At 47.0% G+C, this 16,328-nt stretch overlaps 1 protein-coding gene across 4 annotated transcripts in view; it reads right to left on the bottom strand.

Annotated features, from left to right (window-relative positions):
* The window catches only part of PRMT7 (protein arginine methyltransferase 7), a 44,439-nt gene that overhangs the window by 4,683 nt on the left and 23,428 nt on the right, over positions 1-16,328 (bottom strand). For all 4 annotated transcript variants that reach the window (XM_028092089.1, XM_028092104.2, XM_028092096.2 and 1 more), the window contains exons 6-13: positions 14,432-14,544; positions 11,025-11,266; positions 10,621-10,801; positions 5,714-5,841; positions 5,147-5,282; positions 3,862-3,945; positions 3,266-3,313; positions 2,531-2,620 (exon numbers count right to left, since the gene is read on the bottom strand). In XM_028092089.1, coding sequence (XP_027947890.1) covers positions 2,531-2,620; positions 3,266-3,313; positions 3,862-3,945; positions 5,147-5,282; positions 5,714-5,841; positions 10,621-10,801; positions 11,025-11,266; positions 14,432-14,544 — 1,022 coding nt within the window. The remainder of the gene's footprint in view (positions 1-2,530; positions 2,621-3,265; positions 3,314-3,861; positions 3,946-5,146; positions 5,283-5,713; positions 5,842-10,620; positions 10,802-11,024; positions 11,267-14,431; positions 14,545-16,328) is intronic.

Here is a 16,328-nt window from a genome sequence, read left to right as displayed (position 1 = left end):
GGCTTATAGAACAGGAGGATTTTTTTTTTTTTAAGATTTTATTTATTTATTTGACAGAGAGAGACACAGCGAGAGGGAACACAAGTAAGGGGAGTGGGAGAGGGAGAAGCAGGCTTCCTACGGAGCAGGGAGCCCGATGCAGGGCTCGATCCCAGGACCCTAGGATCATGACCTGAGCCGAAGGCAGACGCTTAATGACTGAGCCACCCAGGCGCCCCAGAACCGGAGCTTTTTAATCCTCATCTATGAGAAGGACAAAAAAAGTGCAACTTGTACTGAGTGTTCAGACAGCGACATTCATAGCAGCCAAAAAGTAGAAACAACCCAAGTGTCCAGCAACTGCTGAACAGATAAACAAAATGTGGTCTATCCACGCAATGGAATATTCTTCAGCAATAAAAAGAAATGTAGTACTGATTTATGCTACAACATGGATGAACCCTGAAAGAAGCCAGTCACAAACAGACTACACATTTCATATGATTCCATTTATGTGACTGTCCAGAATCAACAAATCCCTGGACAAAAAGTAGATTGGAGGTTGGCTAGGGTTTGGGAGGATTGGGAGCAAGTGGGAAGTGACTGCTAACGGGCACAGGGTTTCTTTTTAGGTGATAAAAATGTTCTAAAACCGACTGTAGTGATGATTTTACAACCTTATAAATATACTAAATCACTGAATTTCACACTTTGAGTAAATTGTATGGTATGTGAATTATATCTCAAAAATACTTTCTCAAAAAAAAAAAAAAGGCACGGGGAAAAACGGGCAAAAGAAAAACTATGTCACCAAACTAGACATGCAACAGCTACTGAGCACGTGGAAAGGTGCTCAACATCATTAGTCATTAGGCAAATACAAATCAAAATTATGAGACATTACCTGCTAAAATGACCATAATAAAAATGACAGACAGTACCAACTGTTGATAAAAATACAGAAAAATTGGAACTTTCATACATGTTACTAGTGGGGATGTAAAATGGTATAGCTGCTTTGGACAACAGTGTAGCAGTATCTTAAAAAGTTAAACAAAATACCACACAACCCAGCAATTCCAAGCCTATGCATCTAAGAGAATTAAAAACATGTATCTTCACAAAGATATATATATATATATATATATATATATATATATATATATCAATGCTCACAGCAGCAATGGGAGCACCTAGCTGGCTCAGTCAGAGGGCATGGGACTCTTGACCTCGGAGTCGTGATTTTGAGCCCCATGTCGGGCACAGAGATTACTTGAATAAAAAAATCTAGCTGCATCAGTTCCCTCCTAAAACTAAAAATAAAAGAAAGAGAAAGAAATGTTCACAGCAGCATTATTTTAAAGGCCAAAAATAGTTTTTGAAACAATCCAAATATCCACCAACAGGTGAATGGAGAAACAAAATGCGGCATGGCATAATATTCAGCATTAAAAAGGAATAAAATGCTGACACATTCTACAACATGGATGAACCTCAAAGGTGTGACCAGCGAAAGAAGCCCAACACTAAAGACCACATATTGTTTTATTCCACTTATATGAAATGCCCAGAAAAAACAAATGTATAGACAGAAACCAGATCCATGCTTGCCTGGGGTTAGGGGCTACGTGATGGAAATGCTCTAAAACTAGAATGTGCTATAGCTGTACAACTCTACAAATTTACTAAAAATCACTGAATTGCACACTTGAAATGGGTTACTTTTATGGTATGTCAACTCTCAGTAAAGCTGTTTAAAAACAAAAAAAGGTGGCAAAGAAAGATGATCGATTCCAGCTTGAAGGGCCTGTGGGATATGTAAGGAAAGCTATCCAGATGGTACCTGGACATGATCACCCAGAGAGAAGACACAGAGGGAGAGGGCAGGGGGAGGGGCAGAGGCAGAAAGAGAACCTTAAGTGGACTCTCCAAGAGGGCGGGACTCGACCCCATGACCCTGAGATCATGACGTGAGCCGAAACCAAGAGTCAGAAGCTCAACCTACTGAGCCACCCAGGCGCCCCTAAAAAAGGCAGTCTCTTAAGGACCTAAAAAGAAACATGTTAAGAAGGCCTCTGGGTCATGAGGGTCCAGGAGCTGGTGAGAGGAAATGTGCGGGAAGACTGTGTTTAGTGTCTCAGGTCACTAAGGGGTGGGAGTAGTTTCAGAGGCACACGGGGTGGGGTGGGGGTGGTCAGAAGACCAACTGTGGGAAACAGAAGATCAGAAGATCAACCACACTGGTGGCAGGAAGCAGAAAGGCGAACCAAAATACGGGAGCAAAGGGAGCTGGAGTGCTGTAAAGGGGTAAGGCAGAGAGGACACAATACGCTGCTATTCATCCCAACAGAGCCACCCTCCCTCGGACGCAGCAGAGATCAGCTAGAGTTGAGAGCAGCGCACAAATCTGCATACGAGGCATCTCCGCCTTGCCTGGCCTTGTCGCTGAGACAGGTGTGGGAGCCACCATGCAGCCGAGAGAAGAGAAGGGGGCACTCAGGCCAGCGCAGTGCTGGGCTGTCCGTGCAGGGACAGAGCCCTCGCCACTCACCTTTTTACCCTTCAAGTCTGCAGACGTTACCAATTCAGGCCGTTTCTCTATTATATTAATTTTATCTTCCAAGTGGTTAGCCTTGAAAATCTTAACGAGAAAAAAAAAATGAAAGTATTGTTTTTGTCCAGGGGAAAAAAACATCTCAAAGTTGCCTTGTCTGTTTGCAGTTTTCTGGCCAAATAGTTCTGGAGGACCACTTTTATCTGCTTTGTGAAAATTCTCTCCTCCAGGGGCATCCTGTGCACCAAAGATGAGATCACTAGCAAAATGTTGTAAGAGCAAAAGAAATTTCTCTTGCAGGCATATGAGCAGGACTCAGCAATAGGCTTGTAGTTCTGGGAGTTTCTTTCAGAGAGGAAGAACTCAAAACCAATCACTGGCCAGGGGGAGAAATACCATCACAGAACCAATCAGTCAGGCCAGCTTGTGAGCAGTGACTCCCTGGACACTGGGTCGCAGAAACAAATCATCAATTCAGTTGTATCACTGCAAACATTTTAGTTTTGTTAGTTTTATGTGAAGTGAGGAGAAAAGCCATAAAAAGAAAGGAGAGTCTGAATGTTTGCTGCTATCCAGGGACAGCCCGAGAAGAGTTCTGAGCCAGCTCTCAAGATGGAGGGGGTTCTCACTAGCTCCCGTAGTGCCAACACGGCATCAAAGCGAACAATCCTAGATGCAGGAAAGCAGGCCCCGCCCGGTCCCCCTGTCAGTTCCATAACAATTACCACTTACTTTTCTCATCAGTCTGTGTGAAGCTGCTGAGTTCTCTACTGTAAATACCTAAAGAGAATACCATGCCCTTAGTTGTGGGAGATTCACTTGACAGAGAAAGAAATTAGAGATTAAACACCAACATGATCATTCCAAGGCAGAAGGTACCACCAAACCAAGTCTACCTGTGCTCATTACCCAGGGGGACAGCACCCCCTTTCTTCTTTTTCCAAAGACTTTTGAGAGACAGAGCAGGGGCAGAGAAACCGACTCCGTGCTGAGCATGGAGGCCACACAGGGCTTGATCCCCTGACCCTGAGATCATGACCTGAGTTAAAGGCAGACACTTAACTGACTGAGCCACCCAGGCATCCTTGCACCCCCTTTCTGCACTGACCCTAGCAAGATGCAGATGCAAACACCCGAGCTGCAGCTCTATGGGAATAGCTACAGCCTGACTCCTGCCTGCACACGGAGGCGAGCAACCCCAAAGCCCCACATCCTTGGCAGCTGTGCTTGCAAAGAGCCCGAGTCACAGAACTGTGTACCCAGACCACGCAACATTCGAACTCAAGAGCCGCCTTTAGGAAGCTAGGAGAAAGGCACATGTCCAGTACCTGCTCTGCCCCAAGGTGATGGGCCAGCAAGGAGAGCAGACTGCCGTCACTGACACACAGGCACACGCTGGCCGGCTTCAGCACCTGCAGGAGAAGAACCACCTCAACACAGGTGTTCTTATAGTAGGTCAAGAAATTCTTGTTGGCACACTCACAGAAATGCTTCCCTTCTCCTGACCCCACCAACTCACTCTGTGATCCTTCAATCCGATTCTACACCCTCAACACCCAGCTGGATCTTCTTGCGTCCCCACAGTCATGCTTGCCTTCCAGGCATTACGCAGCCCCTGCCCTCCAATGTACCCACCTCACCAACCTCTCCCCACCCAGACCTGTCAGGAAAGACTCCTCAAGCTGTCCTAAAAGGCCCAGCTGAAGACCTGCCCCACTTGCTGGAGGTCACCTCCCAGTCTACAACAAGCCTCTTCCCTCTCTGGTCACAGCACAGACAACTGTGGGCCTGTCAAGTGTCTCGCCAAAGGCAGGGATTACTTTACAGGTCCCAGATCCCTTTGAGAGAAATGTAAGACAGCTGGGATCTTCCCTCCTGCAAAAATGCATGCATTTGCATATCTGCACACATATTTCTACATACAACTCCAAGAGGTCCAAGAGACACCCCTCCAAACCCTATGTGTGGTCCTGGCCTGAAAGACCCCTGCTAAAGGCAGCAGGGAGCAAAGGTTTTTAGGCAGGACAGTTATATAACCAGATTCATATTTTAGAAAATTTTATTTTATTTTTAAAGATTTTATTTATTTATTTGAGAGAGAGAGAACGAGAGATAGAGAGCACGAGAGGGAAGAGGGTCAGAGGGAGAAGCAGACTCCCTGCTGAGCAGGGAGCCCAATGTGGGACTTGATCCCGGGACTCCAGGATCATGACCTGAGCCAAATGCAGTCGCTTAACCAACTGAGCCACCCAGGCGCCCTATTTTTAGAAAATTTTAGAAAAGGAGGCAGATGAAAGAAAGGATGGGGTGGCTGAATCCACTGGTATCATCCACAGGAACTGCTAGTGACCACAAAGGCGACATGTTTAGAGGGACAAAGGCAGGGGCCGAGGTGAGGCTCCCAAGAAGAGGCTCTCACAGGACAGCAGAAAACTGAAAGCAGAAAGTCCAGTAACATGCTCCGTGGCTCACCACCTGAGGGCCCACCCAGAAGCCACCTGAAGACCAGGAAGCACAGAAATCAAAACCAACGAACTATAAGCAAGCAATGAGCTGGGGCCCACGGGACTAACTCCTTCTTGCCTATAACCACCCAAGGGACTGGACACTGACCGTCCTCAGGGCCTGGACGTATTGGTCAGTTCTGTCCTGATCATTGATCTCTCCAAACCGAGGCCGGTTCCAGAGCAGGTGAGCTTGGCAGTCGCACACGGGGCGTGATGGGTAGACTCTCCCGTTTTTTTCAGGGCTAGGCCAGGAAATGAACAGATGGACACATATGATGAGCATGACCTGCTAGGCACTGGCAGGCATAAAGGCATGGCACAGGGATCTGCCCAGTAGAACTGAGATGGGCCATGGTGGGCACATCCTCTAGAGGGCATGGGTCTAGGAGCTGGCTTACAAATGGGCATTAGAGGTTAGAGGGCCCCCCAATTCAAGACTTCTCATCTAGGGCTCTTCCAAATGGGGGCCCCGCAACCAGGACAGCCTCTTCTAGTACAGGACAATGGGCGCTAACACATCCAGTCACAAAACTTTTACTCTTATTTCATTCTGTTCAGACACAAACCTGCCCACTCGTGCCTCTACAGGGTCTATGAGGCGAACTTACATAAGTGCACAGTGTCACCGGCCCAGGGCACAGCCCTCCCCCCCCCAACAAGACTTGGGACATACCTGGTCTTCTGGAGGCTGTACCATACACAATAGTCATCGTGGTGGGCGACCAGGCAGAGGCTTGAACCTTGGACAATGGGCTCTTCTTGTGGCAGGAAGTACACACACTGCATCCAGTGGTCCCGCCACTGAAACAGGGAACAGAGAATCAGGCGTCCCCAAGCTGCAAAAAGAGCAATGCTTCTAATCTAGGAGTCAAAATCCACGCCCAAAACCCACTTGCAGGGAGACCATGCTGTGGACTACAGATGCCTACTCTTGCCAAAAAAATAAAGAAGAAAATTCTCAAGTCAGAGAGGCCAATGGCTGGAAAGCTTGCTGGAACGCTACTGGCTTTAGAAGGATACAGTGCAGCCCAGGGTAGCAGTCTTCAAGAGGAGTTCAGGACCAGGGACTCTGTCCCATGTACGCGCGTGTCCACGTGCATGCCTCCACCTCACGTGTGTGTGTGCGCACGTACAGGCAAGGAAGAAGGGAAGCAGAGAGGGAAGATAGGGGAGAGAGTAAACAAACAGAGCAAATGCTAACCGTTGGGAAATTTAAGTAAAGGGCATATCAGTGTTTATTTTCATTTTTTCTGTGGGTTTAGAATTTTTCCAAAATAAAAAGTTGGGAAAATAGTACAGAAAGGTCTTGTTCTGTTTATTCTTTTGAATTACAGTTTTTAGGGGCGCCTGGGTGGCTCAATCGGTTAAGCCTCCAACTCTTGATCTCAGGACCATGAGTTCAAGCCCTTTGTTGGGCTCCATGCCTAGTGCAGTGCACTTATTAAAAAAAAATAAAATAAAAATAATATAAAATCATTTTTAAAGACCTGAAATACTCTAAATTGTGAAACAGTTTACAATGATCCAGAGTCAACTTTTAATAAGCTCTGTTCATCTTTTTTGACACTACAAATCCCACATACAGGATTCTTTGCTAAGAAAAACCAAAGGAAAAAAGCTATATTCACATGAACACCTTTATTACAGATTTAGACTAAGCAAAACCTGGCCCCGACCCAAATGTCCAGCAGCTCAGAAATGGATCTACAAGTCCTTATACAGAATATACAGAATATCAATCAGCAGACGCTAAAGATGGTAACTGAAGACGAGTGCAGCATGAAAATACAGACATCAGCACCGACAATCTCATGTATGTGGAAAGAGATCAAAAGAAGGAAGTTCTTTGCAGTGATAGGACCCTGAGTGACTTTGGATTCATTTTTGTTTTACACAAGGTTTATTACTCTTACAATCTTTAAGCCTCTTTTTAAAAAAGAAAGAACTGTCCTAAAAAGTGGATACCTGGTGCAATTCTGACGAGACGAGTGTGTGCTCATTCTCTGTCATCAGCAGGAACTAAGAAAAACTTGGTCCCTAGGAAACTCCCAGGGCACCGCTGGGTGCGGATGCAAACAGAGCTGACACCAGCCCCACTTCACAGGAACGCATTCTGCCCTACCTAGATTTTAATTTTAACCGACAGGCAGGTGAACGACATTCCCAGGTTATCTAAAATGTCTATCTGAACATAAAAGTCAGAAAATGACAGTGTAACTAGACACATTATAGCACAAGTAAACGCTAACAAGGAGGAAAAAAATCGATTCTCTAAAACCTGTTGTTCATTCCTTACTGGGCAAATTGACCCAAAGACAAGAGAAGCCTTCCCCAATAAGGCTCTCTGACCATCACGTCCTCACAAGCCAGCCTCCCAGGTCCGAACGCTAAAGGGATGCTGACTGAAGCCACTGGCCGAGGTGAGAGAGACTGAATATATTTCAGACCAAGAGCAGTTTAGTGAAGTCATGAGGGAGATCCATTAGCAGCTCTTCAAATTTCTAACAGTCCATAAGTCACTGCCGATAAAGGAAAGACAAACCCATCAGGAGACAAGCACCCACCACTGCTGCCTAGACAGGAGGCCCAGCTCCGATCACTGGGTCAGGCCTCAGTCTCAGTTTAGGCATTATGTGGTTACCCAGCACATCTTGTATGAGGATTGAAGGGGAAAAAAAAAAAACATACTAGTGATGAGGGAGCAGAAGGCTAGCTGAAGACAAAGCATAAGCTGACCCTGCAACCTCTCCCCACCCCCTACTGCTGGATGGGACATGTGACAGTCTTCCAGGAATCTCCCTAATATATTAATGTTAACACTTTGCTAGAGGGGGAAAAAACCTTAACTTGACAATGGCAAGCCTCCAGTATCTTGTAGGTGGGGGCCTCTTTAGCATATGAAAGTTCTTCTGAAACCTCCCTTTTCCTTAACTTCCCCCAACTCCCAAGTATATAATCACCACTCCTCAAGATCCCAGGGCAGGAGCTCTTTATACCCACGGGTCCTGTCTCCGTGCTTTAATAAAACCACCATTTTGCACCAAAGACATTTCAAGAACTCTTTCTTGGTCTTCAGCTCCGGACCTCACCCCACTAAACCTCACCTATATTCCAAAACATCAGTAGCACTGTGAAGATATGCAAATGAAAGTATTCGCATTTTATATTCTTATGCTAATTTTGTACCACCGCCCTCCCGGAGAGGAAGCAAGCGGCCCTAGTGTCCTTCTCAATTCTGCGGGCGAATTCTGACCAGCCCCTCCAGCCCCCAAACACTCGGCCTGCGGAAGACCCCCTGAAGACCAGGCTGTGCAGAGTTCATTTGCACTGCTTGGAGGCACACCCGCCCAAGGCCAAGCAACTGGAGGGGAGAGGGGCGAGGGGGGACCTCACAGGCCCGGGGGTTGGGGGTCGGGAGTTACCAACTGCAATCCTGCAGCAGTCATGACCCTTTGGCCTAAGCAGTAACTCAGGGGGCAGGGGAGCCGCTCAGGCCATCCCCCGATGTCACCCTGCGTACACCTAGAACAAGCAGGCCAGCAATCAAGAAAATCCAGTGCCCAGCAAGTAGTAAGAGGACAACAGAATACAGAGAGAATGGTACCCAGGGCCTCCCAGGTAGAGAAGGGATGGTTTTTTTTTTTTGGAAATGTTGGTGAAGTTGGTGGGGTCTGGAGCCAATGGCCAAGACGTCTTCCGTGCAAAATGGTGGTTTATTAAAGCACGGCGACAGGACCCCCGGGCAGAAAGAGCTGTTACACCGGGGCTGTGAGGGGTGGCTGATTATATACCTGGGAGTTGGGGGCAGTAAGGAAAAGGGAGGTTTCAAAAGGATTTTCGTATGCTAAAGAGGACCTCCAAGAAACTGGAGGCCTTGCCATTGTCAAGTTAAGGCTGTTGTTCCCTCTAGTAAAGCATTAACACTAAGACAGCTGTGAGTTTCCTGCTGGAATTTAGGTTATTGATAAGAATGCTTTTTTCTTGTAAATCACGAAGACATTTTGTAAACTGAGGGAGACTCTTGTCTTTGATCTCTGTTAACCATTTGTTTTTCCTTCCCTTAGCTTTAGGGCAGCAAGAGTGCCTGAGGAATGTCACACAGAGCCCACCTGGGGGTGGGACTGGGGGCTGCAGGGTGTCAGCTTGTGCTTTGTCCCGAGTTTGCCTTCTGCTCCCTCATCGGAAGGAAGGTTTGCATTCTCAGCCCTGAAGCACCTTTCCACTTTTCCCCCCTTTGAGTGTGTGTATAGAGGGTAGACAACACATGCACTCTTTTCAGGAGAGAAAATTCAAAAGATATAAAAGGGTCATGGAGTGAAAAGTTAAGTTTCTTTTCCACCCCTAACCTCCAGCCCCCTTCCCAGAAACAATCATTTTTACCAATTTCTGTAAATTCTTCCAAAGATATTCTTACACATACCCACCACACACGTAAACTCAAACACATATATTCTCATCTTTAATAATATGAATGTCGGCATGCCACATTGTTCTGCACCTCTATTTTTGTATCACTTAATGATCATCCTGGAGATTGTTCTCCATCAGTGCTAAGGGACCTGCCTCACCCTCTGAATGGATATTAGGACAACAGACTTAGCCAGTCCCCTACTGGTGGCTTCTAGATTGCTCGTCTTTTTTATCAGATCAGGACTGTAGTGAGTATCCTGGCACACGTCGTGATACACATATGCAACTTTACCCAGAGCCTCAATGTCTAGAGGTGGAGTCTCTTCCCATGGTCACAGACTGGGTGTCCCCACAATCCACGGACGCTCTGACATTCACCGGCCTGCTTTTCCCCACAGCTCCACCCAGAGCACATCACCAAACTTTCTGAACTTTATCACTAACAGGTGGAAAATAATGTCTCACTAAAGTTTACATCTGCCCTACTCTTATAAGTGAGGCTGAACAGCTTTTTGCGTGTTAAAACCCTGCATTTCCTTTTTTGTAGTTCACATCCTCCGCCCACTTTCTATTAAGCTAGAAAAGATTTTGAGGCCATGGAAAATGAGGCTGTAGACAGACTGCAGTCCTCCATTCCAAGCTGAGCTGAGGCCCCTGGGATTACATGGGGGCAAGGGGTGGGGGCTCTGAGTGTGGCTGTGCTAGGACTTGGGGGAGCGAGCACACCAAAGCTTCCCTGTGGCCTCACGTCTGCTGGTGCCGCACGTGAACTTGGCCTAGACGTCTGTTTTCTATTTAATGATAGGTAGCCTTTTGTTTTTGTTTTTTTGTAACTCTTCTCTAACGGGCACCTGGATGACTCAGTTGAGCAGCAGACTCTTGGTTTCAGCTCAGGTAATGCTTTCAGGGCCATAGGGATTGCCTGTGTCAGGCTCCACACTCAGCGGGAAGCCTGCTTCTCCCTCTCCTTCTGCCTGCCGCTCCCCCTACTTGTGCTCGCCCTCTCTGTGTCATGTAAATAAATAAAATCTTAAAAAAAAAAAAATCCTGACCTAGTCCTTCTGTTTCAAAATTCCTGTGAGTCTAAGGTTCAACATGCTACTTTCCCACAATGAAAAGTGGACAAGTTTCCTGATTTACATGAAAACATGCTCAACTCCTGCCTCTTACCTGGAGGTCCTCTGGGTCTGAGTGTGCCCAGAAGGGGGCCATGGTGCACTTGATCTTCCCCTCAGGGTCCATTTCAATGTCCCACCAGGAGAGAACCACCTGAGCTCGGCCAGATGCCAGAGGTTCAAACTGCCGGCTGTGGCAGGCTGCTGAGCTACTGACTTGCTTGCTAAAGTCCACACTGTGGAAGAATACGCAGGAACTTAAGCATATTTTAAGCTCACATACTCCATTTTTAAGCTTTTACGGTGACATCACCAGCAATGAGACTTGTCTGCAATGGACTCCTGCCTTCAGAAGCAGGTGACATCAGCTAGATTTCCTTCTCACTCATAAAGAACTTTTAAGACCCCAATTCCACCAAATATCTCAAAGCACCGTTGGCTGGGGCGGTTCCTTGGTACCTGAACATAGGCATCACATCACTGAGGGCAGTGAAGTCAGTGGGCGACACCTGGTTCAGCTGAATGTCATAGACAGAGGGAGCACCAGGGCACCTCTCCAGTTCCAAGGGGGGGACGATGACCTGCTCTCCACAGCTGGTCTGAACGCGGACAGGAAAGAGCTTATTCCACGACCACATCCTCCGGGACTCCACCAGCTGTGCATAGACAGTTGCTCTGTGAGGTACCGCTTCACAGTTTTCCTAAGTTTATGTCACAAAAACAAAAGAGAGAAAAATAAACTGGTATATGTATTATAAAATAAACCCACAGTAATTCTCATTGATCAAAAGAGGCTTGTTCCTTAATGTCAGGTCAGTTGAGTAACATCTACCGCCTTACCGCTATAGGATGGTGAACTGTTTTTGGCCTAATGTCCTTGGGGAAGAAAAAAAAAGGAACCAGATTTCAAAAAGAATACACATTATGCCTAGAACGATTTATGTCAGGTGAGTTTCCAACTACATGACACTCTTAAATGCTTCAAAAATAACCCTTAATTGTCATCATGCTGATGAACTCCCACACCCACTTTGAAGAAAGAGTCCAAGTCTGCTGCTAAGCAGCGATGATGGCACGGGGCTCCAAGCTTCTCTTCAGCACAGGTCTCACCCAGACACCAGAACCTCGTTATTGCATAGCTCGATGGACAAGTGTCCACCCTCAGATGACCTGGCTTCCTGGCCTCACCAGGCACTGCCCACCACTCCCCTCACTTGGTTTTGGCTGCAGTCCCTCATCCGGTTTCCCTCCTACCTCATTCTTTTCACCCGACAGCCTCTACACAACAGGCACCAGGAGCCCAGGCAGAACAGGACGCTCCCAGCTCGGACTGCAGGGCAACGACAGGCCCGGGGCTCCCCTGTCTCAGACTGCAGACCTCTTGGGTCAGATGATCCTCCGCTGTGGGGGCTGTTTTGTACATCATACGATGTTCACTAACCTCCTCGGCCTCTATCCACAAGATGCCAAGAGCGTCCCCCTCTCAGTTGTGACACCAAAAATGGCTGCAGGCATGGCTCTGGATGAGAAACACTGCTCTCCTCTGGCTGCCTCACAAGGCTGTGCTTCCCCTACCCATCCTTCACAGAGACAACGCCCCAGAGACGTGGTCTGGCCCATCTCTCTCCCTACACACACTCTCCCCTGAGGGACATCCGTCAGTCAGTCCATCTTCATTTACCAAATATTGCATAGCCAAAAGGCTCTTTGGTCCTCTCTATTTGTCTGACCCTCAGATAGCTCAAACTCTGTCTAAACCAAACAAATCACCTTCACCTCTCCCCCTCCTTCCCAAGCCTGGTCCTCCTCCCATCTTCCCATTCAGTAGGGAACATCACCGTCCAATCCAGTCTCCCAAGCCCCAAACCCTGGCATTGCCTCAATGCCTCTAAGTAATTACCAAGTCCTTGCCCACCTTCCCCGTCCCCAAGGGTACCTGTCTAGGCCCATTTCTCTGGTCTCAGCTGAGGCCCACCTCAGCCCCAGAACCTGGATGACTCCAACACCTTCTAACCATTCTTCCTGCCCCTGATCTTGCACCCCAAATGCTCTCCACGTGCCTGCCTACATGAATCCGATGCCAATCCCCTGCTTTAAACCCTCCTGTGGCACCACACTGCCTTCTGGAGCACAGGGGCCCATCTCAGTCTAGTTCTGCCCAGCCCTCCAGCCTTAGCTCTAACCCCACCTCCCCCACTACCCATAATGCCAACAACTCACACCGCACCACCTCACCTTCCCACCTTTGTGCTTGCTGACTTCCTCTACTGAGAACGCCCCCGTATGGCAGACCAACACTTGATTACTATTCAAAGACTGACTCCGCTCGAGCTTCATCTTCTTTGATGCTCCCCATCATCCTCTACCACAGCGGGCAGGATCTCACCCCACTGACCACCATCTGAGTGTACCCTCCAACTGTACTGTGATAACCTGCTCACCTACCTGCCTGCCCAGGAGTGCACCTTTATATTCCTGTCAAAAAAGGGCCTGGCAAAATGAAGGCGCTCAATAAATTTACCTTCTCAGATCAATCACTGGGTCACTCGCCAGCACATGGACTAACTGTCAGATATTCCAGCATCCTGGTTGCATGACCTTCAGGAAGGCAGGAAAAGGGACTGGAAATGGAAGCCTCTGTGTAAAGCTGTAACTCTTTCAAGCTCAGACACAAGGTGGGCAGATGGGGACAATGATTAGAACAGACAACAGACACCTGGCTACACAGACCAGCTGAGAAAGGAAACCGCAGCCAGCTGCCTGCACATCTTCTTAATTATTAGATGAATTAGAGAAAGACCAATTGGACAACACTAATGTAATTTTAAATATCCTTGTGTTCTCTGTTTCAGGGATTCATCTAGTTGATGATTTTAATGTGGAAAAATAGAAATAATTACTACCAAAGTTACTAAAAAAAATCTTATATTTTGGAGACAAGGAGATGTCTCACACAGTGTGATCACCATCACATGCTGACTGTGCGAGTAATGTGGCCTGTGGCCCCAAATGCCCTGGAAGGAGCCACATTCTTCATTCTGGCCAAACCAAACACCCCTCAACAGGGTCCCAGACTGGGACAGTTGCAGGTTCGCCTAGATGGTGCCCACAGGACAGGTGGCAGCAAAAGAAGCAGACACTCACACTCCCCAGCTGGCCATTGCCTCTGGGGACATTTATGTCCATAAAAAAGCAAGACAAACATCTCCACGATAACACTCAGCATGCCTCTCCCTTCCGGAAAAAACTGCCAAAGATTATCACTACCCAAATTCTTTCGCCTAGAATGGTGAGAGGACTTGGCATTCAAGGCCTTCCACCCTCTCCCTGACATTCCACCATTAGCTCACAAGCCCGCCTAGGGGGTGTTCCCACTGATGAACTGCACAGGTCCGCTACCTGGGACACCTCTCCCTCTCCTCAGGGCCTTTCCACATTCCACCTTCTCTACATATGTCCTCATCTCCTGATCCCGGCCCTCATCTGCCAGTCTGAAAACAAATGTTACTGGTGCTTCTGGTAAGCCTCTCCATTTGGCCATCCAGTCTGCCCCATCACTGACCAGTGTGGGTCTTAGAAACAGGAAGGAGGTCTTATATTTCTCCCAGCATGCTAGAACACCTTATACACAGGTGACATTTAAAGAATCTTTACTGAATTGAATTGAATTTGAAGACATCAACTCTAGCCTACGAAAACTGGGTAAGAGACCCAGAAGTCCTAATTAAGGAGAACCAATGTCTCCCAGGAATCAAGGGTATCCTAGGGGGTACAGGGAAGTACTGAGGGCTCAGGCTGTGCACCAATGAGACCTGTGCGAGCCAGGTGAGGTCACAGCAATGTACCCGAGGGAGGCCCCTGGTTACCTGCACAAGATGCCTGTGCGCGTGCTCATAGGAGGGCAGTGCTCCCTCTCCAATCAATTCCGTGTCAAACAGCTCTGTGATCAGGATATTGGCACGACATGGCATGTCACCATCTGAGAAACACAAGGAAACAGAAGCAAACAACTGATGAGAAAAAATATTTACAGCAAAAACGTGAAAGATAAAAGGTTAACAGATTACACTGAAAGCACATACGTACATTCAAGTATCTAGAAGTGTCATGAAACTTTCTAATGGCTCACCAAAAACCCATTTTGATATACATATATGCATCAAGACACTAGCAATTGGTAAATTTTGGTTAAGAGAATGTAGGTGTTTGTTATAACACTCTTTCAATTTTCTGTATGTTTAATATTGCAAGGGACTCACAGAACTGATAAGAAAACTATAAACACCCAAAAAGAAAACCAGGCAAAAATACAGACAATTCAAAACAGAAAAACGAATCAATCAAATATATGGAAAATATTTCATTCTTATTAGCAACTGGACAGATACAAATTAACAATTAAACTATTAACGTATTAGCAAAAATGATTTGAAAAGCAAAACTGAACGTCAGTCCTTCAAATATTTCTAGGCTTCATGGAGGGAGAGAAAACCAAAGCTAGAGAGGCTGCGTAATTCCAGTGATACTACGAGACCCAGGATTCAGCATCACCAGTTCCCTACACTAAACCCCCCTTAAATAAGTTAGTTTCTTGCTACCGAACGATCTCCCAAGTAATAGTTGTTTAGGATAGTAGGAGTAGGGGAGGTCCTTTGGCTGACTCTTATTTCCTTAACCTCTGTAATGTAATGTAATGTTACTTCTACAATTTTAATTTTTAATGAGCCAAGAGACAAAATTAACTTTGGAAGGGGCTATTCATCATAGATAATTAACTGTAAACACTCCTAATGGTGCACGAATTCTAATCTGACAAAGCCCACTCATCTTCCCTACAAAGAAAACAAGTCTCATGGATAACACAAGGGAAGAGAAGCATTAAGGGGGTTCAAAGGAGGATGCAGTACAGACAGCGTGAACCTTAAGTCATGGAGACCTGAGCCTGGATCCCGCTTTCTAGCCCTGAACCCTCAGTGCTGACCATCAGTCACCTCATATGTAAAACAAGGGTAATGAGATCTGCTCCAGGTGGTGCTGGTTAGGACAGCAAAGGTAAAAGCTGTCGACTTTCTACAAAGCACCCTTGTGCTCAATGCCATGAAAGGAGGCTAACAAGAAACCTCTGTCTTCTGGCCCAGAGACCAGCCTCCCGAGGGGCACTGCCCAGCCTCTCTGATATCATGCCAAACTCGAATGGAAATACACTGTCGCGAACTGCGCCCCACCCTTACATGTCTGCTTCTCCCTCTGATGCCTCTGCCTCTGCCTCTGCCTCAGTGGACCGCACCACCAGTCACCCAGTCCTGAAACCTGGGCATCATTCAGCAGCTCCAGGAGAGCAGGGACCCTGCCTGCTCTGCTCAGCATTTTACCCCAATGCTTAGAACAATGCCCAGCACCTAGGAACAGTCAGCAAACATTAGCTGAATTCTTGATTCCTCCCTCTCTGTCACCCTACATCCAATCAGTCACCAAGCCCTGCCAATTCTACCTCAAGAATAATTTTTAAGCCAATTATGCAACTTAAAATGATTTATCGTCCAATTTGCTTCAAATAAACAAAGCTTTATGATCCACAGAATCTCAACACTCTTGAGAGCCTGGTATCTGGCATGCTGAGTACTAATGCAGTGTCTGGAGACATTTTTGGATGGCATAAATGACTGGGGTCGGGGAGGGGGAGAAGGAGGAAGGGGTACTGCAAAATCCTGGCTTCTACTGGTTCTCTCTTTCTCTTCCTCTGCTCCCCCCCTCATAAAACAA

Source organism: Eumetopias jubatus, unplaced genomic scaffold (assembly GCF_037043125.1).
Source record: "Eumetopias jubatus isolate StellerSeaLion01/CBP00866 unplaced genomic scaffold, mEumJub1_p1.0 scaffold_10, whole genome shotgun sequence".
Taxonomy (NCBI): domain Eukaryota; kingdom Metazoa; phylum Chordata; class Mammalia; order Carnivora; family Otariidae; genus Eumetopias; species Eumetopias jubatus.
This window is presented reverse-complemented; position numbering and strand designations above follow the sequence as displayed.